The sequence below is a fragment of the Natrix helvetica genome, assembly GCF_964273705.1.
Source record: "Natrix helvetica genome assembly, chromosome: 6".
Classification (NCBI taxonomy): domain Eukaryota; kingdom Metazoa; phylum Chordata; class Lepidosauria; order Squamata; family Natricidae; genus Natrix; species Natrix helvetica.
Genome location: NC_138553.1, coordinates 20,331,504 through 20,355,698, shown reverse-complemented (window position 1 = coordinate 20,355,698; position 24,195 = coordinate 20,331,504). Strand labels below are relative to the sequence as shown.

The 24,195-nt window shown below is 42.5% G+C and overlaps 2 protein-coding genes across 8 annotated transcripts in view; one reads left to right on the top strand and one right to left on the bottom strand.

The window, feature by feature from the left end:
- Positions 1–10,874, top strand: part of AGK (acylglycerol kinase) — a 47,979-nt gene extending 37,105 nt beyond the window's left edge. For all 4 annotated transcript variants that reach the window (XM_081958243.1, XM_081958244.1, XM_081958246.1 and 1 more), the window contains exons 15-16: positions 9–93; positions 1,849–10,874. In XM_081958243.1, coding sequence (XP_081814369.1) covers positions 9–93; positions 1,849–1,983 — 220 coding nt within the window. In that variant the 3' untranslated portion in view covers positions 1,984–10,874. The remainder of the gene's footprint in view (positions 1–8; positions 94–1,848) is intronic.
- Positions 4,024–24,195, bottom strand: part of DENND11 (DENN domain containing 11) — a 44,828-nt gene continuing 24,656 nt past the window's right edge. For all 4 annotated transcript variants that reach the window (XM_081958242.1, XM_081958240.1, XM_081958241.1 and 1 more), the window contains exons 4-9: positions 19,617–19,764; positions 18,957–19,095; positions 16,095–16,226; positions 15,221–15,371; positions 13,814–13,882; positions 4,024–11,793 (exon numbers count right to left, since the gene is read on the bottom strand). In XM_081958242.1, coding sequence (XP_081814368.1) covers positions 11,598–11,793; positions 13,814–13,882; positions 15,221–15,371; positions 16,095–16,226; positions 18,957–19,095; positions 19,617–19,764 — 835 coding nt within the window. In that variant the 3' untranslated portion in view covers positions 4,024–11,597. The remainder of the gene's footprint in view (positions 11,794–13,813; positions 13,883–15,220; positions 15,372–16,094; positions 16,227–18,956; positions 19,096–19,616; positions 19,765–24,195) is intronic.

Sequence of the window (24,195 nt, the reverse complement as noted above, 5' to 3'; positions counted from 1 at the left end):
TTGCACAGAAGCCAAAAGATGAAAGATCCCCACTTGTGTCCTGAAGGAAGTCAATGTCTTCAGGCTAGCAAATGTGTTTTGCAACTTCCAGAGGTGAGAAATCAAATGCTGTGATGCACACTGAGCTGGTTTTATTCTATTCCCACCTGTAAAGATGTAAAGAGATGAGTTTTGCTTAAGTGAGCTTTGACGCAGATTCTCCTGTCTCTTTGGACTGACATAGTCTGATTGACCACCATTGATATCCTTGCTATTGGTTAACTACATTTTCATGTATGTACTTATGTGTATAATATAATGCAGGTGGACTCTACCTCCAATTTGATCCTTTTACCATGATCTCTATATATGCAAGATAGTAAGGTTAGTTTTGAAGGATCTTTAAGGAGACAATTGTATTAGCAAGAGTTTTCCATTAGGTTATATGTAGGCAGAAAGATTTATGCTCAGATATAGCAATAGCAATAGCACTTAGACTTACATACCGCTTCATGGTGCTTTACAGCCCTCTCTTAAGCAGTTTACAAAGTCAGCATATTGCCCCCAATAATGTAGGTCCACGTTTTACCAACCTCAGAAGGATGGAAGGCTGAGTCAATCTCGAGCCGGTTGAGGATCAAACTCCTGGATGTTGGCAGAGTTAGCCTGCAGTAATGCATTTAACCACTGCGCCAACATACCACAGATATATTGGACAATTATCATCCTTGCATAAAATATTTTTTTTGTCTCACTGGCTGGGTGCCTTATCACATAAAGTCCTAATGAAAAGTATTTGGGTTTTGCATAGAATGTCATGTAAACCCAGCCAAATGTTGGCTTACTCAACACACCATGATTAAGAAAAAAGTAGTGTACAGTGAAACACAAACCCAGATATCTATTGGCTGGAAAACCTAACAAAATGTTTAGTTTAGTTTTTTAGCTAACAAAAATCAAAAGTACACATATAAACTGGGTGAAACCAGGCTTAATAGCAGTGACTGTGAGAGGGATCTTGGAGTCTTAGTGGACAACCAGCTAAATATGAGCCAGCAGTGTGCAGCAGCAATCAAAAAAGCCAATGCTATCCTAAATTGCATTAACAGAGGGATACAATCAAGATCAAATGAGGTACTAATACCACTCTATAAAGCCCTAGTAAGACCACACCTAGAGTACTGCATCCAATTTTGGTCACATTATAAAAAAGATGTTGAGACTAGAAAAAGTGCAGAGAAGAGCAACCAGGATGATTAGAGGACTGGAGACTAAAACATATGAAGAATGGGTGCAGGAACTGGGCATGGCTAGTCTAGTGAAGAGAAGGACCAGGGGAGACATGATAGCAGTGTTCCAATATTTGAGAGGCTGCCACAGAGAGGAGGAGGTCAAGCTATTTTCCAAAGCACCTGAAGGCCAGACAAGGAATAATGGATGGAAACTGACCAGGGAGAGATTCAACCTAGAAAGGAGGAACTTTCTGACAGTGAGAAAAATCAACCAATGGAATAGAAGTTGCCTTCGGACATTGTGGGGGCTTCATCACTTGAGATTTTCAAGAAGAGTTTGGACTGTCATTTGTCAGAAATGGTGTAGGGTCTCCTGCTTGAGCGGGGTGGGTGGGAGGGTTGGATTAGACGGCCTATAAGGTCCCTTCCAACTCTGTTAATCTGTTAGTTCTGCAGCAATACCACTAAGCTGTAATTGGGGACATTACCACATTTGGGATATGAATGTCGGTTCTTCGCTGCATGGCCTGATGCTGCAGAATTCTAAGGAGAACCACTGTCAAGATGTAGCTCTAGGCAGCGTGTCTGCTTTGTTGCCCTGTTGTGCAAAACTCCCTTGATCTTTCCATGTCTGCAGGATACAGAAGGCTCTTTGGCTATAGATAATGAAGAGCATGAAGCAATGACAGTGGAGGTGAAGCTGTTGCCCAGGAAACTCCATTTCTTCTGCGATGCCAGGAAAAAAGTAGACATGCTTCAAGGCATATCATAATCAAAGCAGCCGGTTCAAGGTGTGTTGTAATCAAAGGGTTGACTTGGATAACTGCCCGAATCCTGTTTAAAGAACTGCGTCTGAAGACTGCACTTCTTTCCTTCAGTTATGGTGAAAGCTTTTCAAACTTACGTAAGTCAAAAATTGAGGAAGAAGAACTAAGATGGAAATATTTCGTTTTTCTTTTTGTCCAGTTCCAGTTATTTCACAAAAGACGACTTCCCAAATATCTCTGTGGCAAGCGTTTTCTAGTTAAAACACTTTGGGCATAAACTTCCCTTTGTACACCTAGTATATATGTACTTCAGATCATTGAACATGCTCCTGCTTTTCCTTAGGTTGCTTCTTTTTCCATTTGAATACTTGAGGTATGGGCAGCTCATCAGTGTTACACTTATGTTTTAAAAAGTGATTAAAAATTAACAGATGTCTCCGAGAAAAGTATCTAAAATGTCATCACTAATAACTGATCAATGAACCATTAGGCCAGAATCCTGCAGCTTGACTGGCAGCTTGTCTCTGGTATTAAGCACATATTATCCTACTCTTATTCTACAGGAGCAGAGGTCGGCAACCTCAAACACTCAGAGCCACAAAAGTCCTAACCAGAATCCCCTAGTTCAATTCTGGAGCCAACCGGAAATCCAGTTTCCCCACCATAGAGTCTCTTCCTAGCATGTTGTCCTTTTTCCTCTGCCAACTGGAAGTCTGGTTCCCCCACCATAGAGTCTCCTCATAGCACGACATCCTTTTTCCTCTACCTGTCCTAACCAAAAGCCCTATCAATTGTGGAGCTGACCAGCAAATCCACCCCTTGCCATAGAGTCTCCTCCTGGCGCGCCCTGCTTTCCTTCCCCCCCAAACCGGAAGCTCCTCTCAACATTATGGTACCAACTGGCGACAGGGAGCTGCAGCAGAGGGATGGAAGAGCCACATGTGCCTCCAGAGCTGCGGGTTGCTAACCCCTGTACAAGAGAAAGGATATAAAAAAGATCAAAGGAAGAACAAAATGAAGCAGTTTACTTCATGTTTTGGGTGTCTTTACGGGCCACACAGCTATTTTGTTTTTAAATACCTCAAGCCAGCCAGAGACACTCGGTGTGTTAATAAATAAAACTGGTTATTTTCCTGTTGCCACTGGGTAGAGCTAGTTGAGGGAATAATCTTCCTGTTTACCTGTCAGGGAAGTTTATTTTCCACTTTTAATGGTTGGTTTTGAGACAGTAGGTTGTAATGTGGCATCCCCCATATGTTCTGTCTTTTATGCTTTCTTTTATAGACAGATTGTCAAATACAAAATAACGCACAGCATGCGTGCATTATAGTTACTTTGCTATTCAGTCTTCAAGTTACCAAATACTAAACATGTTACTTTATTCATCTGCTGAGCTTTAAAGACAGGGCCAAATACATATTTTAAAAGGTGTATTGTACAGGAACATTAAAAAGATATAAATTGATAGCTGGAAAAATGTATTTCTGCTTTGAAGTTGTTCATGAGCTGGACTGATGTGAACCCATTACTAAATATTGCCTCTTTGATTCAGAGCTGGCGTTGAAAAATACATGCTGAATTCTTGCTTTGTTTGCTATTTTTTAAGTAAATATGAAAACAACTGTCCTGCCTATTTTTTTTCCAGCTAAGACAATACATAATACACAACATGGAATATCGCACAACCTCCGTTTATAGATAATGATGAAAAAAGGTTGAAAGGGGATAACTGACTTTTCATTGCTTCCAAGGGTACAACACAAAAAGAAAATGCAGGTTTTGTTCTACAGTATTAAAACAGTGCATGTTTGGACTGTATTGATAGACTATTCTAGGTTCATTTGTTTTGAGTTTGAGGTTCTTGCACAACTCTACAAAGCGGTGTGTTGTCCATAAAAAAAATCAGCTGTGAATATAACTGCTAGGGAGATGACAATTATACTCTTAAAACACAAGGGGCAAAGAGGGAGAACAAATATTGAGTTAATGAATTTTCACATGGCCCATCAAGCGGTTTCAAATAATCAGCCAGTGCAAATGATACCTGTGTTAAAAGTGAGTTTTAATACAGTAAAAAAAGACCATTATATATGTACACAAGTCCTTTTGGGGTTCTACATTAGCAATGAAATCCAGAAAGGTAGTGCTTTCTCTCTTACTGAAAGAAGCCACTGGCATCGTTTAAAGAAAAGTGCTTAGTCACAAGTTAATGAAGAGATCCTAGCTGCCCATCAAGTCATATTCATTCATAACATGTTTTCAAAACAAGGTTTATACACTAGAGTTAATTGAAAACAGATGGGGAATATTACAGTTATTATGCAACAAGTTATATATGTTTCTCTCTTAGAAGCAGGAAGTGATCCACTCACCAAGTTATTTTTCTTTTTTAAGGAGGGGGGGGGAATTAGATGGTGCCTAAACCAAATCTTAATTTACACAGCTAATGGTGGAGATGTATTGGAACCTTCTTAGACTAATGGTGGCGTGATGAAAATAATGGCCAGCGATATGTCATTGCTCTTTTGTTGTTGTTTTAAGCTTTGCAGAGACTTAAGGCACCCACTTAATTCCTTAAACCACCACCACCCCAATAAGGAGGGGGGAAGGTTAGCATTTTTAAGGGGTGTACCAGAAAGGTCTGCAAGGTTAAGGCACCCATTTCCCCACCCCCTAAAAACTACCCAATCACTATGTCAACAAAGAAAGCACCCAAATCAGGACCTTTAGGTCCTCCTCCAAATTGTTAGCAAAATAATGTTGGAAGATTGCACTAGCATTTCTTTGAGCATCTTAACTACTAGGGAAAGGGCGGGCCTCTCTTTATTTTCCATCCTGGGTCACCAACGGTATACTTCTGAATAGTGCAGGAATTCACTCAGTTAGCAATTAACAGAATTGCTAATTGTAGACGTTTTATTTCTGCTGTGCTAATTCCACTTTTGAGAGAGAAGCAGCAAACTTCTTTTAAAAAGATAGGTAGAAGCCATTGCAACCATATCTTATTAGTTTCCTAAGCAATCCATAATTCTTCTGGTTGTACCTGACTCCCTTCGTCATTTAGATTAAGGAGGCAGACACACAGTATTTAAATGTCACTGTTTGTTCCACGTAGTGAATATGACCTTACAAACAAATCCACCAATTATTTTTTCCATAGCTAGCAATGAGTCACTCTAGTGACTTACAGCTTTATTTGCCTTTGATTTCCATGGGTGAAATGAGCCAAGCTTTTACGTTCCCTGCAAGTCATATCAAGCAACATATGGTGTGGTTTTAAGGATGGATCAATAAATTCACTTGCTCATTTTGTCAATTTACCTGTGTTGTGTGTGAACTGTCCAGTGCTAGGAAATACACTTATAATAATACACATGGATTATGTAAAATGGGTACTCAAGAGTGATTATGACCCAAATGTTTGTTTTTCAAAATGGCTCAGTAGCAAAATGTCCTAGAACTATTAAATGCTATTAAACGAAAGGCTGGAAAAATGAAGAACTTGATATCATAGGCAAGAGAGTGCATCTTGTACATTCTGTATTAAATAGTAATTTCTACCTAAGCTATCTAATCAGTATTTAAACCGAAATGCACCTTTAATTCTGTACAGTAGAGGGAACATCAGCCATTCATTAGCTGTATCTGTATATAAACATCAAATTCATTCTCTAAGGGCCTATGCTGACGTAGGCAAAACAGAACTATGCTTATATAGGCAAATCAGTGTAGAATAGGAAGCTTCAAGTTGGTGTGGCAGAATTTCAGTGTTTGCAAAAAGACGCAAACATTAAATCAGAGGGAAAGACCCCTCCCCATTGCGCAGCCCAATGTACAATGAGCACAAAACGGTGAAAAGAAGGCTCCAGTCTGACCCCATCTCCCAAGCTTTGTCCAAGGAAGGCTTTTCAAGTTAAAGGAATTTGAACCACATAAATCATCACTAGGCAACCTGCTCTTATGAATTCTTTTCAATTGTTGCATTCAAGATGAAAGCTGCGTTTCAAAGCTGTATTTGATTAGATGGAGGCCTCTCTAGTTCAGTCTACAGTGAATTAATTATGCCATGGTATAATGCTGGGGGTGCAACCTGACCATGTTTTCCTAAACGTGAGCACAGGAACAAATATTAAGATCATAAATTGAAGAAAGTGAATTGTCTCAGTTGGTTTGTGCCAATAGGATCTGGCAAAAAGAATTCCAACGTTTCCTGTGGATGCCACGAAAATGCTCTTCCTGAACTCACCAGGAAGGCAGGTAAAAGCAAAGACAGGCACAACTTTGCACATCCAAGATCAGACTGTTCCTTCTATCAAAAGCAAGAGAGTTCATATCTGCGGTGTAATTCAAAACTCATATGCAAATATTGTACTCCTCCTCCCAGGACTAACACTGTACTAACCATTGAGCTGAAATATATATATAAAGCAGAGGTGGTATTCAGCAGGTTCTGACCAGTTCTGGAGAACCGGTAGCGGAAATTTTGAGTAGTTCAGAGAACCGGCAAATACCACCTCTGACTGACCCCGCCCCCATCTATTCTCTGCCTCCCGAGTCCCAGCTGATGGGGAGGGAATGAGGATTTTGTAGTAACCTTCTCCTGGAGTGGGGAGGGAATGGAGATTTTACAATATCTGTATGCCCTGCCATGCCCACCAAGCCACGCCCACAGAACCGGTAGTAAAAAAAAAATTGAATCCCACCACTGCTATAAAGGGCATCTTTAACTAGTTCCCCCCTCCTTGCAAATAGCCTTTAGGGAAAGGCCTTGGCACAGAAGGTACAACCTTTGAGACGTGAGCCAAACCCAAGCCCCTCATCTGATCAAAATCATCGTTTAGTCGACTTTGCTTGCTTATAGGTTTTTTTAAAAAAAAGAATAGAATGGAAACGGGACCTTGGGGAGATCACCTTTTTCCATTCCTATCCTGAAACAACTCCCCCCCCCCAAAAAAAAGACCCAAACATCTTGAAACATGGTGACATAATTCAGACTAAAAATTCAGTAGCAAAATTTCACACTAGTTTTTTTTTTTTTTTAGTTTCAATAAAGAAATCAATTGTTTCACTGAAAATTGGCTATTCTACTAGTGGACATTTATAAATTCTCTTGGAGAAAAGGGAGACAACATGCTGTAAGTTACTCGTCTCTACCTAAAGATCTATAGCAGGGGTGTCAAACTCAAGGCCTGGGGGCCAGATCCGGAAACACTCTGGAAACAGCGAAGGACTGGTCTTCGGTGCATCTGCCAGTGAAAATGAGCTCCTGAGCACCGTTTTCATTGACAGGGTTGCAGGAGGATGTGACACCCCAAAATGGAGCTCAGCAGTCCATTTTCGCTGGCAGAGCACATGGGCCACCACAGGCGCCCCCGAGATGAGTTGAGCTGGCCACACCCTCCCTGACTACGTCCAAACACCCCTCCCCCCCTCCGAGGTCAAACACAACCCTGATGTGGCCCTCGATGAAATCGAGTTTGACACCCCTGATCTATAGTATTTAGAAGTGATTTTGAGCCCTCCAAATTACAGGACTGGATATCATGAGCAGAACGTCAATGCTGTTTTAAAAGTGAAAGAGGTTTCTCAGCAGCAGGTAGAGCTCCTACATGCTTCATGCTTGCTTCTGTGTTTCCTGAGAAAAGGAGTAGCTAAATCATACAAACTAAATCATGCAATAAATACTGTGCCTTGTACTTAATTAATCTGACAAATTTTGTTGCCTCAGAAATCTCTCATCTGTATGCACTGCATATCCTACTATGGTGGCCAGTAAGGCTGTAAGAAAGCAAAAGAGAAAAGAATGACAGGGAAAATAGATATTTCCATTATGGGCCCTATGCTTTCATTAGTCATTTTTTTCCATTTCATTACCGTATTTTTTGGAGTGTAAGACGCACCGGAGTATAAGATGCACCAAGGTTTTGAAGAGGCAAATTTTTTTAAAAAAAGTTTTTGCACTCTGCAGAACTCCCCAAAATGGCCCAAAGCACTGTTTGGTAAACAGGAAAGTCGCACCTTTCCATTTATTTTAATGAGCCCACTCTTGCCACAACTTGAAAGGTTTTTCTGCTTTTCTGCAGTCTCGCCTTTGCCCCTTCATAGGGAAGCAGCAGCAGAGGAATGAAAGAAACGCTGTCTCTTTAAGCAGGGAAAATGATCAAATATTTATATCCCTTGGAACAGGAACCTGCCTGGGCTTTCAAAGCAGGGAAATAAAACATACCCTGTAGGATGTTCTCCTGCGTCCCATTTAACAGCTGGACAAATAGATTATAAAGGTGCCCAGTAAGTAAGATGTAGCATATGGCAGATGGTTATGACAATCACACCCAATTCTGTCCCTCCATCTTGCCAACATTTTTTTTTTTGCTAAGCCCAGCTGCTCTATCTTTACTGGCAGCAACCCATTTCGTTCAGTGTTTAAATAGTGAAGCTTTTCCTAGCATGCCCATCAAGTTTTTGTCTGAATTTCTATCCATCAGGCTAATATCAACAGAGCTACAGCCAGTTTCAATTGCTCTGGGGTGTTCCATATCTGAGATTTACAGCTACTCATTGCATGTGTTGATGGACAACACACTGTCTTTAAGGTAAATGTTCCTCTCGCACCTATGTGCTAGTTGTTCCTGACTCTAGGGGGCAGTGTTCATCTCGATTTCAAAGCCGAAGACCCAGTGCTGTCCGAAGACGTCTCCATGGTCATGAGGCTGGCATGACTAAACGTCGAAGGCGCATGGAACGCTATTATCTTCCCACCAAAGGTGGTTCCTATTTTTTTACTTTTGAACTGCTAGGTTGGCAGAAGCTGGGACAAGTAATGGGAGCTCACTCGGTGCTAGGGATTCGAACCACCGAACTGCCAACCATTCTGATCGACAAGCTCAGCATCTTAGCCACTGAGCCATCGGGTCCCTCTGTCTTAGGGTGTAATAAAGAAGCACTGATTCAGCTCAGTCTCACGGCTTCTGTTCTCTTTACCATGCGTAATCTACAGTGATATTTCTCAATCCTGGCAATTTATACATGTGTAGAAATTCTTCAGGCATCCTGATTTACAGGATTCTCATTCTGGACCTCCCTATTTCCAAGCATTCTTGTGGCATATACTCTGTGGTGGCTTAGCAAAACAAGAAGCAAAAATACCAGTTTAAAAACTTGTTCATGTACAAACCCCATATACAACAACAAAGGATACCAAGAGGATCAATTTAACATCTAATTACCAAGAATCATTTGCTTAGTAAACAGCTTAATGCCTTACAATTCTTTCCTTTCATTTTATACAAGAAGTTATTTAAATCCATTTATAGGAAGAAATGAGGTAGGAAAAAGGGATAAGATATCGAATGAAGATTTTCCTTCCATATTGGAAAAAGGGATGCCCTGTGGATTCTTTAGTCGAATCCCCCCCCCCATCCAATCTATTCTTAATATTCTTGCTTTTTTAGTTCCAACTATCACTCTCTAAAATAGGTTAGAACTACGCAGCAAAATATCAGAAGACGATTATTCATTTTAAGAAAAACAACAAGCAAGAAAGCAATTTGTTAAAGATAGCAGCTTGTATTAATCATAAAGTACTCTTCAGCCAAAGACAATAGGAAACCGAAACATATATCGAGTCCAGGGGTGTCAAATTCAAGGCCTGGGGCCGGATTCGGCCCGTGGGGTGCTTAGATGTGGCCTGCGGGGCCACCCTGGAAACAGTGAAGGCCATGGTGGCTCTACCAGCAAAACGGAACTCAGGAGGGCCACACGCGGCCTGCCCAGGCTCCATTTTCGCCTGCAATGGCCTCCTGCAGCCCTATGCCAACAAAAATGGAGCTCGGGGAAACTGTATGCAACAAACGTGGGCTCTGTTTTCAGCCGCAACAGACTCCTGCAGCCCCCTGCCAGTGAAAACGGAGCCTTGATGAGTGATGTTGAGCTGGCCATGCCCACCCTGGCCACGCCCCCTGGCAACACCTCCCTCTAACCAATTTAGGTTAACCCCCTCACCTGGCCCACAGAGATCAAACACAATCCTGATGCATCTCTTAATGAAATTGAGTTTGACACCCCTGATCTAGTCAATCCAACTCTCCTTCCAAAGCAAAAAGGGACTCTATGAATCAAAACTATCAATTTAAAAGAGCAATAAAATTCAGTCCAGGTAAAGGGGTGGGGGTGGGGAATCAGATGCCACACTATGGTATTAGGCAACTAATTAAGTCTAACTGGAATTGAGTAAAGACGTCAATGCTAACAGAACTAGATCAGCCACCAACTCTGATGGCCTTCACAAGAAGGAAAATAATAACAGTGTCCTAACATTCCTGATAGGCAACAGCTGAAATGACTAAGCAAGGGAGAACAGGTGGAGAACCTGAGGCCACCAGGTGAGTCTTCTAGCCTATGATTAAAGCTGCAAAGAGCCCAAGAACCACAAGCTTAGTTTTCAGCCAGAAGCTGAAGAAACAGATCAGGCTCTGCAAAATTTTATACGTGCTCTTGATGATGGCTAGTTTCTGGTATCCATCATTAAGGGCATAAGGCACTGGAGTAACCATCACTCCTCACTATTCTTTTCTTATCTTAGTATTACCCTAGTATTACTCACAGATATAAGCTTGGGTCCTATTAGAATCCTAAATACTCTGTAGTGTAGCAGAACAAAATTCCAGTTTATCTAAACCACCACAATGCCAAAAATAATACATATCAAATTATACAGATGGCAGAGCAGGCTCATTGTAATTACAAGTATTAGAAACAAACAGTGCAGGGTAAATGCAGAGTCTCAAAATTCTTCGAACTGCTTTGGGGGATATGAAGTTACTGTGCCTGGGCTGAGATAGGGCAAGATCTTTTCCCCAAAATATTCAATAAACAGTAACAAAGCTAGGATTAAAAAGGGGGGGGGTGTTTCCTCCCAATTGTTTTGTAAAGAAAAAGTGAAGTTTTTTTAAAAAAACAACAACCTTATATTACTTTTGATGTAATGGGAGAAAAAGCTGCCCCCTATCACTTATCTACTGTCTGCCAAGGCAAAAAATATATATGCTAATTTAATTGAATCATCATATGGATGCATGTCTGTACATGTATAAAATAAGGAAGCAGAACTATGTGACAAGAAAACAAAACGACGTCTTTAAGGGGGTTTTGGATTTGGAAAGTCCATCACCTACAGTTAGAAAGGCTCTACAGCGTGAAAAAATTCACATTGGTCCCCAGAGAATAAAGTGCTTTTCACATCCATCCATCCAAATTCCCAGCCAATAGATATGATTTCTTCTCTCAAAATAACTCTGCGCTGGGTTGTTTAGAAGCAGGTGGGGGTAAGAAGATCATGAAGCAGACTATATTCTTTTGACAGAACTTACAGAAAGCATGGCTGGCCAATCTATTGTGGGGTAGGAAAGAATGGCATCTTCTTTGAGATCCATTTGAAAACAATTCTTAACAGGGTAAAAATAAATAACACTTCCTGCAGAGTGCTTCCTTAAATGCAAGGCAATACTTCACAATATGAATTGTGGCAAGTTCCACCAGTTCATCCTGTGGTCTTTAACCACTGTTGCCATCCCCTCACGTGTGAATTCTGCTTCTCTCACCCTTCCAGCACCCACCACTTCTAAGTACAACAAGGATTATCAATGACCAGCATGACATCAATGCCATAAACTTCCAGGAGGTCCATGAGAAAGCTACGGTCGCCTTGAGGATCCAAGCCCATTCCACGGGCATGGTCAGCTGTCAATGTCTTGTCCTGGCTGGCTGATATCTCCATCAAGGTCTGAAATATCCGGTTATTCTGCTCCATGAAGAACCTTAGAGACAACGTGAAATGGAGACATATGAAGATGTGTAAAGCCTAAAGACACTCTGCTCTCCAAGCCCATGACTTTTACTCATCTCCTGTTACCCCAACATTTGGAAAAATTCAATTGGCCAATAGTTAAATTGGCAATCGCTTAATACTGACTACAAGACACCTGTCCTGTATAGGAAATAGCCCCCTGAGAATATACTGCTCAACAGGTTTCCGCAAAATATCTTCACTAAAGTCCCACATCCCGTTACAAGGGGCTTCTTTAAGAATTCTTATTCAAACAGTAGACACCCTATCTGAATCCATTATTATCTAGGTCAGTGATGGCTAATCTTTTTTGGATCGCGTGCCAAAAGCGGGGGGAGTGCAGGGGGGTCGTGCACGGGCATGCCCACACCTATAATGCTATGCGTGTGGCCCTAGCATGCATGCGTGCTCCCCCTCTCCACTTTTGGTGAATTTTTTCACCATCCCCAGGCTCCAGAGGCTTTCCAGGAGCCTGGGGAGGGCGAAAACAGCCCCCCCCCCGAAGCCCTTTGGAGGCTCCGGTGGCTTCTTTGAAGGAAGGAAAACAGTCTTAAAAGAAGGCTAAAGTCAGCTGGCCAGCACACACATGCACGCTGGAGGTGACTGGGCAACACCTCGGGTGCCCTAACACATGCCTTCGCGTGCCACCTGGGATGTGTGTGCCATAGGTTCGCCATCCTAGATCTAGGTGGTTCTTTCTTTACTTCTCTGTAGGATTTTTGACGATATCCTTCATTTACTTTTCCATATACAGCCTCCCACTACATCAAAGCTAGGTGTCAGGCCTGCAGCCATATTTGCTTGTGGATCTCAGGCCTGCCACACTTTCTATTATTCTACTATGCATTTTCTATTGTGGGGAAATGAGAGCGGGGAAGATACGGAGTTGTGTGATATGTAGCCATAACAAAATTCTTTCTAGACAGCCAAGGTCATCCTTTGTCTCTGCACCTCTGCACCTGACCGGAACTGGATGGGTGGAAGCTGCCAGCATGGCAGTGGAAGATTGGACCATGTGATGGACTTGTGGGTGTGGGGGCAAGATCTTGAACTTTTAATTGGGTGGGAAAACTGCGAAGCCTTCAGATTCGGGTTTTCCCAGATGTGCCAACACGGCTCTCTAAATAAATTGGAACTTTGAGCAATACTTTGCCTTGGACTCTGATTTAATTTTGGGTGTTATTTGGAACCCTGACACTAGGGTTATGCACGGCCAGCATAATATACACTCAGACTTGTTCTTTTGTTCTACATTCCTTGTCTCATTTCACCCTTTAAAATTATTATTTACAACCTTAGCATGTTGCAAAGCAAAGCACTAGCTCCTAGCATCATACACATTTGCAGAAATGAGTCCTAAATAGGTCGCAATTACTAGAGAGAGCATCCTAAGAACCTAATGCCATTTAAGTGCCATTCAATATGGCGAGCATTTTGGGAATGGACCCACCGCAATGTCTCAAAATTCAAAACTACTCTTAATCTAGTATTGCCGTTTGCCATTCAGATTAATATTACCATGTCGCTATTTTTCCAGGTTAGTGAACTACAATGTCAACCTAACTTTAACCATGTAGCCTTTGACTACCCACTGGAATATAACGTTGAGGACTCCGACTTTAAGCGGACCATCAGAGTAATAGATCTGACTCGGATGTCTCACTGACATGCTACTATGCTTCTGTGAATATGTGGCCCCATGAAATATGGATTCCCTAATGGCTACTGAGACTTGCAAACGACCATGAAAAAACCATGTTTTTCAGCAATAGCTGCCACAGATTGGGTAGGTATGTATGGGGGAACTTCAACCTTCATCACTGAAGAACCAACTGCAATCAGGTAGGAGGAGACTTACAGAGGATGAGAAAAGGAGATCAAAGGACATAAGCCCTCCAATATCAAAAGAATGGCTTGGAAATCTCTCAAACAAACGTAGCTCATCGCTAATTTCAAGCAATGCTTTGATGAATCCCGTCTGAACAACTTACAAGATGAAGAGGTCCTCTTCACAAGAACTACAGTCACCATCTACTTCCTGGGAGTACATCAGCATCTGTCTGAATGAGGGAAACATATATACTCATCACATTGACAGATTCCACAACTGATGCCCTGTAGCAGGGGTGTCAAACTCGATTTCACTGAAGGTCATATCAGGGTTGTGTTTGACCTCAGGGGACCAGGCTGGGCATGGTCAACTCGACGTCACTTGTGTCAGGGGCAGAGGTGGTATCCTGCTGGTTCGGACTGGTTCGCCAGAACCAGTAGCGGAAATCGCGGGTGGCCCCACCCACTTGCCCTGGCTCTATAGCATCCCATTTAGGCCTTGTTTTAGTCAAAAGCACACGCGGGGAAGACTGAGTGCATGCGCGAAGGTGACTGAGTACGGGAACTCACATTTGTGAAAAGGTAGGGAAGGTAAGTGAATACCACCCCTAGTCAGGGGCACCTGTGGTGATGAAAATGGGCTCCTGAGCTCCGTTTTTTGGCTGTGACGGCTTCCTGCAACCCTCTGACAGAGAAAATGGAGCTTAGGAGGGATGCGGGCGGTCCTCCCAACCTCTGTTTTTGCTGGCAGAGGCACCACGGGCCAGTCCTTTGCTGTTTCCAGGGCAGCCCTGCAGGTAAATCTAAGCACACTGCGGGCCGGATCCAGTCCCCGGGTCTTGAGTTTGACACCCCTGCCCTATAGCAATGCAAACAAAATATCCCAAACCAGACCCAATCCTTCCGGGACATGCAACATCATTACAAAACCAAAGTGAATAGTTGGTCAGAGCCTGCAGTCAAGGAAAGTTATCTTTTAGACTTTTCTTTTTTTTCAGTTATTTTGTAGCATTTTAAAAAAGAACTTTCAAACTTAATGAGGGAAGCCCTCCTTGTGGTTCTGCAAAATAAACATGCTGGCAAGAAACGACCAAACATCTGTAACAATTCAGAACTAAATCGGAGGCTTTCATTCAAGCTCCCCATAAAACATGAAGAGGAATCCCTAACCCAGTGACGGCTACCCTTTTTGTCATTGCATGCTCAAAAGTAACACTGCAATGTGTGCACGACATCCCCCCTGCCGCCCTGTGCATGCGCACATGACCCTCCATGGCTCCCCCGCCCCCACGCACACGATTCCCCCGCCCCCATGCACACGAGTCCCCTGCCCCCACGCACACGAGTCCCCCGCCCCCGTGCATGCATGTGCAACTGCCTCTGCCTCTGCCCCCACGCACGCACGGCGGAGACCCTAAAATCAGCTGGTTGGCAGGAGGCCTGCACGCATGCGTGGTGCAGCTGAGCTGGGCTACTGCTCGCGTGTCCGCAGAGAGGGCTCTGCGTGCCACCTGTGGCACACGTGCCATAGGTTTGCCATCATGGCCTTAACCAATTTCTGGGACTACCTCTGATCGTTAAGTCTCTGATACTTCTCCTTGTCTGCGCCGTTGATCTTCAGAAGTGGTTGCAGATGCTCATGGTGTGTCTTTACATTCTGGTTATCTACATAGACATCATAGAGATCCTGTTTCTCTTCGAAGATTTTCTCTGTTGTGCCTGGTGGGAAAAAAAACACACGAGACAATGGGTTTGCAAACAAATTAAGTTAAATGCACTTGGCTTTTCCTCCAAGCTCAAGTATACTTCAGTACAAACATCCATGGTGAGCATGGGCTGAAGTTTCATTTATGTTTTTATTCAGCTTCCAAGGCTGTTGGAAGCAGATGTTGTGATGGCACCAACCGAGTGGCCAGACCCAAATATTTAGTGCGTGTTGAAGGCTAGGAGTTTTGGAGGTCCAAATGGTTGGCTGGGGAATTCTGGGAGCTGAAATCCACAAGTCTTAAAGTTGTCAAAGTTGGACACCCTTGCTGGAGGTTTTCAGAAGCTTAATACATAGATTTTGATTATTCTGACCAAAGAACTAGATAAAATCAAACCAAGAAAAAAACAGGGTGTCCTTGGATCTGCAGATTTGGCTGAGGACAGCCTAAATAGCATACGGAGGTTATGGCATAGTAATTTTCAGATACGTCTTGTGTGGAAGTGCTAGGGTTTTTTCCAAATATAGAACCAGATTTGCCGTGAAGCATTAAAACATGCTATCTCTTTATCTGCCAAAATGAAAGGGTACGTTCCTCAAATATCTTTAATATTTAACTAGGATGAGTGTATAAAAGTTCCTGGTAAAACTGTTGGAAGTCCAACTTCTGCAATAGCCAAATTGATGCCAGGTAGGACAAAAATCCAATAAGGAAGTAAATCCGGAGCATTACTTACAGGCTACATATGACACTTCAGTCTCCAGCATTTCAATGTCGGCTATATTGACGTAGAAAAACGGCTTAGACTCAGGGACGGTCCCTCCAATACCCGGCAAGGAGATATTGGCAAGGCAGCAGCAGCAATAAACTATGGATAAGAACCGAAGGAAACCAACAAGGCATAAGGTAGGCAATGGGACTTCCAGAACCTCTTTGAGAACTTGAGAAAAAAACTTTCCACAGGAGGAGCTGTCTTTACCCAGAGCAATCAAATGATATTACGAAAATCAAAAAAATGTTCATTGAGTTCCCTTGGGAAAAACAGGGGAGTTTCAATATGAAAAATGCTAAAAGACATTTGTGAATAAAGACTCTAATTAACACTTCCTTTTTTTTTCCAGAATTGTACATTGTTTGCGTTTCTACTTCTTCATGGAGGCCATCACCTCTCTGTTCAGAAGTAAATACGTCAACTCAGCAAGATACAATTGACTCAATGTATATGCAGCTGAAAAACAGACAATTTAGATTTCTCTACCTCACACCCACATATTCTGCACGCCTTAGGAACTAGGGAGGCAATGGTGTGAATTTGCCAATAATATAACATGTTAAATTATCTACTGAGAATGTAGTGAATTGTTATGCACTAGACAGATTTGGGATGCTGAAGTTCAAGTCCCCACATGTGTGCAATGGTCACCTGGTCTTCTGGTTTCTGGCGTGCGCATGTGCACTGGCCACCTCCTCTTCGTGTGTGCTAGAGCCCTGGAAACTCAAAAGACCAGCTGGCCGGCGTGCAGGTGCATGATGGCCACCTGGTCTTCAGGTTTAGGCGTGTGTGTATGTGCCGGCCACCTGCTCTTTGTGTGCGCTGGAACCCCAGAAACCCAAAGACCAGTGGCCAGCTGGTCTTTGAGTTTCCAGGACTGCGGCGCATGTGCCATCACTGGTCTAGTATCTTCTTAATTATCTCTTCATCTTGCAGTGTTTCTTCATCTTTTCAATACTGTGCGAAGATAATCCAGTAGAGCAGCTGATGACGGTGCCTGTGCCCACATAGAGGGCTCTGTGTGCCACCTCTGGAAAGTGTGCCGTAGGTTCGCCACCACGGGCTATTAGATAACTTTGGGATGTCTGTCTATCTGTCTGTCTATCTGTCTGTCTATCTCCCTGTCTGTCTATCTATTTATCTATCCATCCATCCATCCATCCATCTTCTATTTTTATCCTGCCTTTATGAATTTTTACAAGTAACTCAAGGTGTAGAACATCCAACTCATCCTTCCTCCTCCTATTTTTCCCACAACCACCACCTTGTAAGGTGAGTTGGGCTGGGAGAGAGTGACTGGTCCAAGGTCATCCAGCCATGTTCATGGCTAAGGCAGAACTAGAATTCCCAGTCTCCCGCTTTCCCAAATGGCTCTCTTGCTCCATTTCTCTGACTCCAACTCAACTTACGAGGGTTTTTGTTGTAAAGATAAACATGGGGGGAGGGGCTTCCTCTCTACCATTTTAAGCACCTGGGAGCAAAAGTGCAACTGAAATGCCATTTCATAAAAATTAAATAATAATAAATATATATATATAAAATTTACACTGCCGGATGCTAAAAATACTATGCTAGGTAACAACTCTGCTTTCCACTTTGGATATTACACAAAACTTAAAATGAAAACTTATATACGCTTCTCTGAAAATCTGCACCTGAACATATATGTAAAAGTTTGTGCTTTTCGATATGGAACATTTGTCATTGTCAAATGAACTTTTCTTACATAGTCCTCAACTTATGTAAAGACCTAAACTTACGACTGCTAACTTAGTAACCATTTTAAGTTCCAAAAGACCTATGTGAGGGACATTTATCACTCGGATTTGAAGTTCTGAAGGTCTCCTTCAGAATTTCAAGGTCGCCATGATGTAAAAAAGATGTGGAGACTCTAGAAAGAGTGCAGAGAAGAGCCACAAAGATGATTAGGGGACTGGAGGCTAAAACATACAAAAAACGGCTGCAGTCTAGTGAAAAGAAGGATTAGGCGACACATGATAGCAGTGTTCAAAAATCTCAGGGGCTGCCACAAAGAAGAGGGAGTCAAACTATTCTCCAGGGCACCTGAGGGTAGAACAAGAAGCAATGGGTGGAAACTTATCAAGGAGAGAAGCAACTTAGAACTGAGGAGAAATTTCCTGACAATTAGAACAATTAATCAGTGGAACAACTTGCCTCCAGAAGTTGTGAATGCTCCAACACTGGAAGTTTTTAAGAAGATGTTGTCTGAAGTGGTGTAGGTTTCCTGCCTAAGCAGGGGGTTGGACTAGAAGACCTCCAAGGTCCCTTCCAACTCTGTCATTCTGTTATTCCTACACACCACATGTAGTCATGTGATTGCCTTTTTGCGGTTCAACAACCAGGTTGCATTTATAGCTGTTTGCAACATGCCATGGTCACCTTTTTCCAAAGGTTTTTCCAAAAATCAGCATTTACTTCCAGCTTGGGGCAAAACCAGCCCATAGCAAACCACTGGTTCATTTAATGACCATGGACCTCACTCTATGACTTAATGCAAAAAAGATCACATGACCTTTATAACTCATGACCCTTATGGGCAGGCTCCATTACGATCATACCTTGAGGACATATACAGTAGGGAGATATTTTATTAAACGGCAATTAAAATGGCAAAGCCTTACTACAACGTGGTCTGCAAGACAGCAGCTTCCTTAAAAAAGAAACGTTTCTCTCTCTATCTCCCTCCCTTCCTCCCTCTTCCTCTTCTTAAATTCCTGTAACATGAAACATGTGAAAGAATTATGCTTCTTTCTGTCTGCCTGATTTTGCAACGAAGGCCACATCCTCTCCCATACTGCTTCCTACCTCTGTAGCAGACCACGCCGACGGGAGGCGGAGAAAATATCAAGATGCGTTTGCGAAGCAAGGCAAACTTCCAGAGTGTCAGGATCTGCTCTCCAAAGAACTTGATGAACTGAGACATACAGCCTGCTGGGTGGGTGATCTGCAGCCAGGGGAGACAGCAAGGAATCGAGGTCAACACGAAAACAAGAGAACTGTGGTGGGGAGTGAGGGATTTGCAGAAATGCCGGTTTCAACAAAAGCCCTGGGAAGAGATGAGCTACCCAGGCTTGCCATCTTCTTTTCTTTTCAGATAAATAGCGGAAAAATTGGTCATTCTCTCACTCGCTCCCAGCAAGGAATTGAACTGCTGGGAGGAAAAGGCACCCACAGTTTGATTTCATTAAATATTTACGCTGCCGCCAAACGAGTCTGACTCGGTCGACTCCCGACCAAACAAAATGCAAGGAAACAACCACAGTAAAATTTAACATAAGCCTCCACAGCAAGCAGCACAAAAACAGCACAATAAAAAAAAATCCATAACCGAAGGGGGAAAAAATAAAGTAACAATCAAGTCAAAATATATTCCCCAGGCCCCTAGAACTTAGAATAGCCCCGCAAAAAAATCGTAATAATGAAACCAACACGCACAACAGTTCAGCCGTGGCAATTATTCCTCACCTTCATCTCTGGGTACATATATTTGTGGATGGAAGGCAGCCAGTGGATGGGTTGCTGTGAAACAAGAGTGCCTGCTGGGAAGACCCCCTTCTTGTCATCGTAAAAGGCCTCCAAGTGAGAGTAATGTCCTGGCATTTCCAACTGGTGCCTGGAAGGGAAACCAACAAATAAGCAAGCAGCTGCGGAGTGGTCTCTCTATAGCCTCCCTTATCAGATACACAATTATTTTCCTATTAATCTCCATAACAAGACTGACAGCAAAGTGGTCCAGATGAGGCCCGGACCAAGCCCATTGGTTGGGAGGATGGGTTGGTTGGTAGATATGCCCAATTCAAGGGAAAAGGGTTGGGCTTCCCCGCAAATCCTCAGAAGGAATAGCAATAGCAGTAGCACTTAGGCTTGTATACTGCTTTGTGGTGCTTTATAGCCAGGGGTGGGTTCCTGTCAGCATTACTACCGGTTCGGCCACAAAAAATTTACGCATGCGCATTTGCACCTAAAAAGGTCTGCGCATGCGCACAACATTAGAAAAGGGGAAAAAATTACATTTTTTCAATGAAGATTGTTCTGCACACGTGCAGAACAAAAAATCAAGATGGCGGCCGCAAGGATAGAACTGGTTTGGATACGTGTCTGAGTTACTACCTATTCGGCCAAACTGGTAGGAACCCACCTCTGTTTATAGCCCTCTCTGAGCGGTATACAGAGTCAGCATATTGGCCCCAACCATCTGCATCTTTCCTTTTATCAACCCTGGAAGGATCAACCTTGAGCCGGTCAGGATCGAACTGCTGGTAGTCGGAAGGATTAGCCTGCAATACTGCATTCTAAACACTGCGCCATTACTGAATCACACACATGGCATTTCTCTTCCATACCCCATTCCAGGACTGAAATTCAACAGATTCTGACAGGTTCTGGAGAACCGGTAATGGAAATTTTGAGTAGTTTGGAGAACCGGCAAATACCACCTCTGGTTGGCCCCCCGAGTGGGGTGGGAGTGGAGATTTTGCAATATCCTTCCCCTGCCATGCCCACCAGGCCACGCCCACAGACCCGGTAGTAAAAATAATTGAATTTCACCACTGCCTTCTATAGTAAGACTGGCTATGTCCCATTTTCACTTGGTTTTCACCTATTTCAACTTTATGGGGAATAACGTCACTTGGATAATAAATAGTGCATTGTGTTCTGACCCAGCCTTAGCAGAACCAAGAAACAGACTCCTGAGAGGGAGGAGCCAACATCGCAACGATACGGACGTGCGGTCTCGATGCTCTGAGACAGCAGCCAACACTTTTGCCGCTGGGTGGTCCAATTGGACCTAAACCATCCCGCAGAGACGGCGAACAGGAAGAATACGTCTTGCTGATCTTAGGGACATCGCAAAGTCCCTGATCGATGCAAGAGACGTTCTTCAAGCTGGTGACAAAAAATCCAGCCAAGGCTGATGAAGTCGGGGCGGCTCCAAAACGGAAGGATACGGAAAGAGAAAGCGTTTCCAGCTGGTGAGGAATTTTTACCGTTTTAAAAGAGACTGCCTATAAAAAACTTAAAATTAATTTAAATTGGAGAACAGAAGAAATAAGCGGTGGAATTAAGTTTGGAATGGTTTTGGACAGTGGGTTATCTTACTTTTTAAATGCTATCTTCATGATGGAATTCATGCAAGCCTTTCAAAACGAATGGATTAAGTTTTCTTCTTCTATTTTTTTTTCTTTTATTATTCTTTGTAACCTATGGACTAAAAATCTCCTCTTTCATTACTGTGGGTGTTTTTCTAACTTATTCAAGAATCTGACCTTTTTTAAACTTGAAATACAAAAATGATACAAAAAGAAACAAAGAAAATTGCAACAATAACACTGCTACTCGGAAGCTGGAGGTTTGTGTATTGGAAACGAAACACTTTTACTTTTCTTACTGATTATCCTGGCTTGGCACTTCATCTCACTTCTTGTTTATAGAGAATGATAAAAAGAAAAGCATACAGATGTCCCTTTGAAATATATCTTTAACCAGAGAAAAGTGAAAATAAAACTTTATGGTGAATCTATGCTTAATCTTGTAAAAACCTTCCAAGCTAGAGCAGCTGTGTTTGTTAGCTGGAGATAACTTCAACAGCAGAAAGAAACTTTAAGCCTGCAAAAGATATTCTTAGAAATTCAGAAATTATCAAACACATTTGAGAGGATAGAGAAGAAGTTGGAAGACTTAGAGCATCTAACAGTAAAATATGATGAAGAAGTTGGAGATGTTTATCAAGTGGAAAAAGTGGAGGTTAGAATCCTAAAAACCGAAGAGGAAAATGACCATAAAGAAATTAAATCTGCTGATATTTAAGGTGATTGGTTTGTTTTTGGAAATGGAAAGAGTGGAATACTGAAAGAAGAATTCAGTAAAGAGGAATTAAATGGAGGGGAACTCTACCCCAGATGGCAAGACACAGAAGAAGAAGAAACAAAAGAATTTATGGATTTAAAGAGAGAAATTTTATTAGCAACATCATTGATAACACTAACGTGTTTCCCCCAAAATAAGACATGCCCTGCTAATAAACCCAATCGGTCTTTTCAGAGCATGCGCCATAATAAGCTCTCCCCTGAAAATAAGCCCGTTCCCAACTATTTAAGCGCATGCGCAACCAGTCAACCAGCCATTACCACTGTACCACCTACCGGTACAGCTTGCGGGGCAAAAAGAGGGCTCGCCACAAAAACAGCGGCAGGCGAAGCAAAGTGCTTCCACCTCCCGCCCTTCCCTCCCACTCAAAAAGAGCCCGCCGCAAAAACAGTGGCAGGCCAGCAATGCAATCAACCCCTCCTGCCTGTTCCTTCTCACGCAAAACACCGTCCACCCCAATGGTAAAGGCCCCAATGGTAAAGGCAGCCTGCCTGGTTTCCTTTCCCGCCATCCCTTTATCAAGGGGGTGGCAGTTGTGTGGGGGGGGGGGGGAGAAGCGAGACGCGCATCCTAGTGCTACCAGAGACTGGCAGCTCCGATGCGTTCCTCACCCTTTCGCCCATTGAATCCCCTTGCAAAAAAAAAACCTCGCGAGTTGAATTTGATTAAGGAGATGATTAGAGGATTGACACCACAAATGGCAGAAGACTTGAGACTGTTTTGCTACTGGAAAGATACAGGTTGATAGATGGAAGTGTATAATTTAAAACTAGTTAAACTTAGTGAAATTTAGTGACAATAGATATAGTTAAATAAATAATTGATAATGATAATAACGTATACAATGTGTAGTGCCATGATAAGTAATAATTGGATATGAATATTGAATGGTACCCATGAAAGGAAGATTAGAAATCCTTTTGGATTATATATAAAGTTAATAAAAAAGAACTAAGTTAGATTCAGTTAAGTCTTGATTATTAGGGGGGGAAATGGTATGATACAGGATATAGTCAAATAAAGGAGGGATAATGATAACAACGTATATATATATGTAAGGGTACAACATAAGGAAACTGGATGTAAATTGTAAACAGTGATTTGGAAAGGAGGATTAGAAAATTTTGTTACTAGATATTATGGATGTTTAGCTAGAATAGGACATAAGGATTCAGTGTTATTGGAGGTTTTTAGAAATAGTAAATGAAATGCCAATATGTGGTTATGTATTAAATCTTGGTATATTTTATGATGAAGGATGTTTAAACAATTATAGTCAAATGAAAATGGAGGTATGATGATGGTAACATGTATAAATATCTGAGTTAAAATACTTGAGTTAATATGAATTATGCTTGATGACTGTGGAAGAGATGCACAAAAGCCTTTTGTAACCAACTGATACACTTTCTACAATATCTAAAGAAGGAAGATCTTATGTGTTGTGTTTGTTTTGAAAATTAAATTTTTTTAAAAAAATTATTAAAAAATAAAAAATAAAAGAAACAGACTCCTTATCACGAAACCCCACTCTTTATTTACCTCTTGTGAATTAATTGCATTCACCCACTGAAAAGTCCAGGCAATAGTCCTTCAAGAAGTTAATTGCAGTTCAGACCTTATCAGTTCCTTGCAATAATTGCAAGGCCATGAGTTCCCAGCCGAAAGGCTGCAAATTAAGTTCTGGCAAGCAGTCTTTGTGGCATGAAACACAATGAGCAAAATCTTCAGAAATACGAACTGTTATCTCCTACGACAACTACCCCCCTTTCCTTCTATTTATTCCCCAGCCAGGGAGGGGTCATTCAGCGTGCACGTGTGCTTTGTTTCCCGAGTCGACTCCTTGTCCTCCGTTGCTCATCTCTTCTAACTGCTCTGCGCATACATGCATCTGGAATAGGTCCCAGCTGTTCTTCCTCCTCACTCATATCAGCCTCCAAAGGCAGCTGCCACTCCGGTGGCTGGGAAATGTTGGAGGGCCCTGGCCATCAGAGCCTTCCCCAGACTCTAGTACTGGCCCAAGTTCCTCCCCAACCTCCTCATCGTCTGATGGCCGGCCACAACACATTGATTCATCGCTGTCACAGCCAAAACCATAGCAGGGGTCTAGGAAATCTAACAGGGCTTCCCATCACGAATACTGATTGCAGGAGGTGTTAGAAGGAACATCATCCCC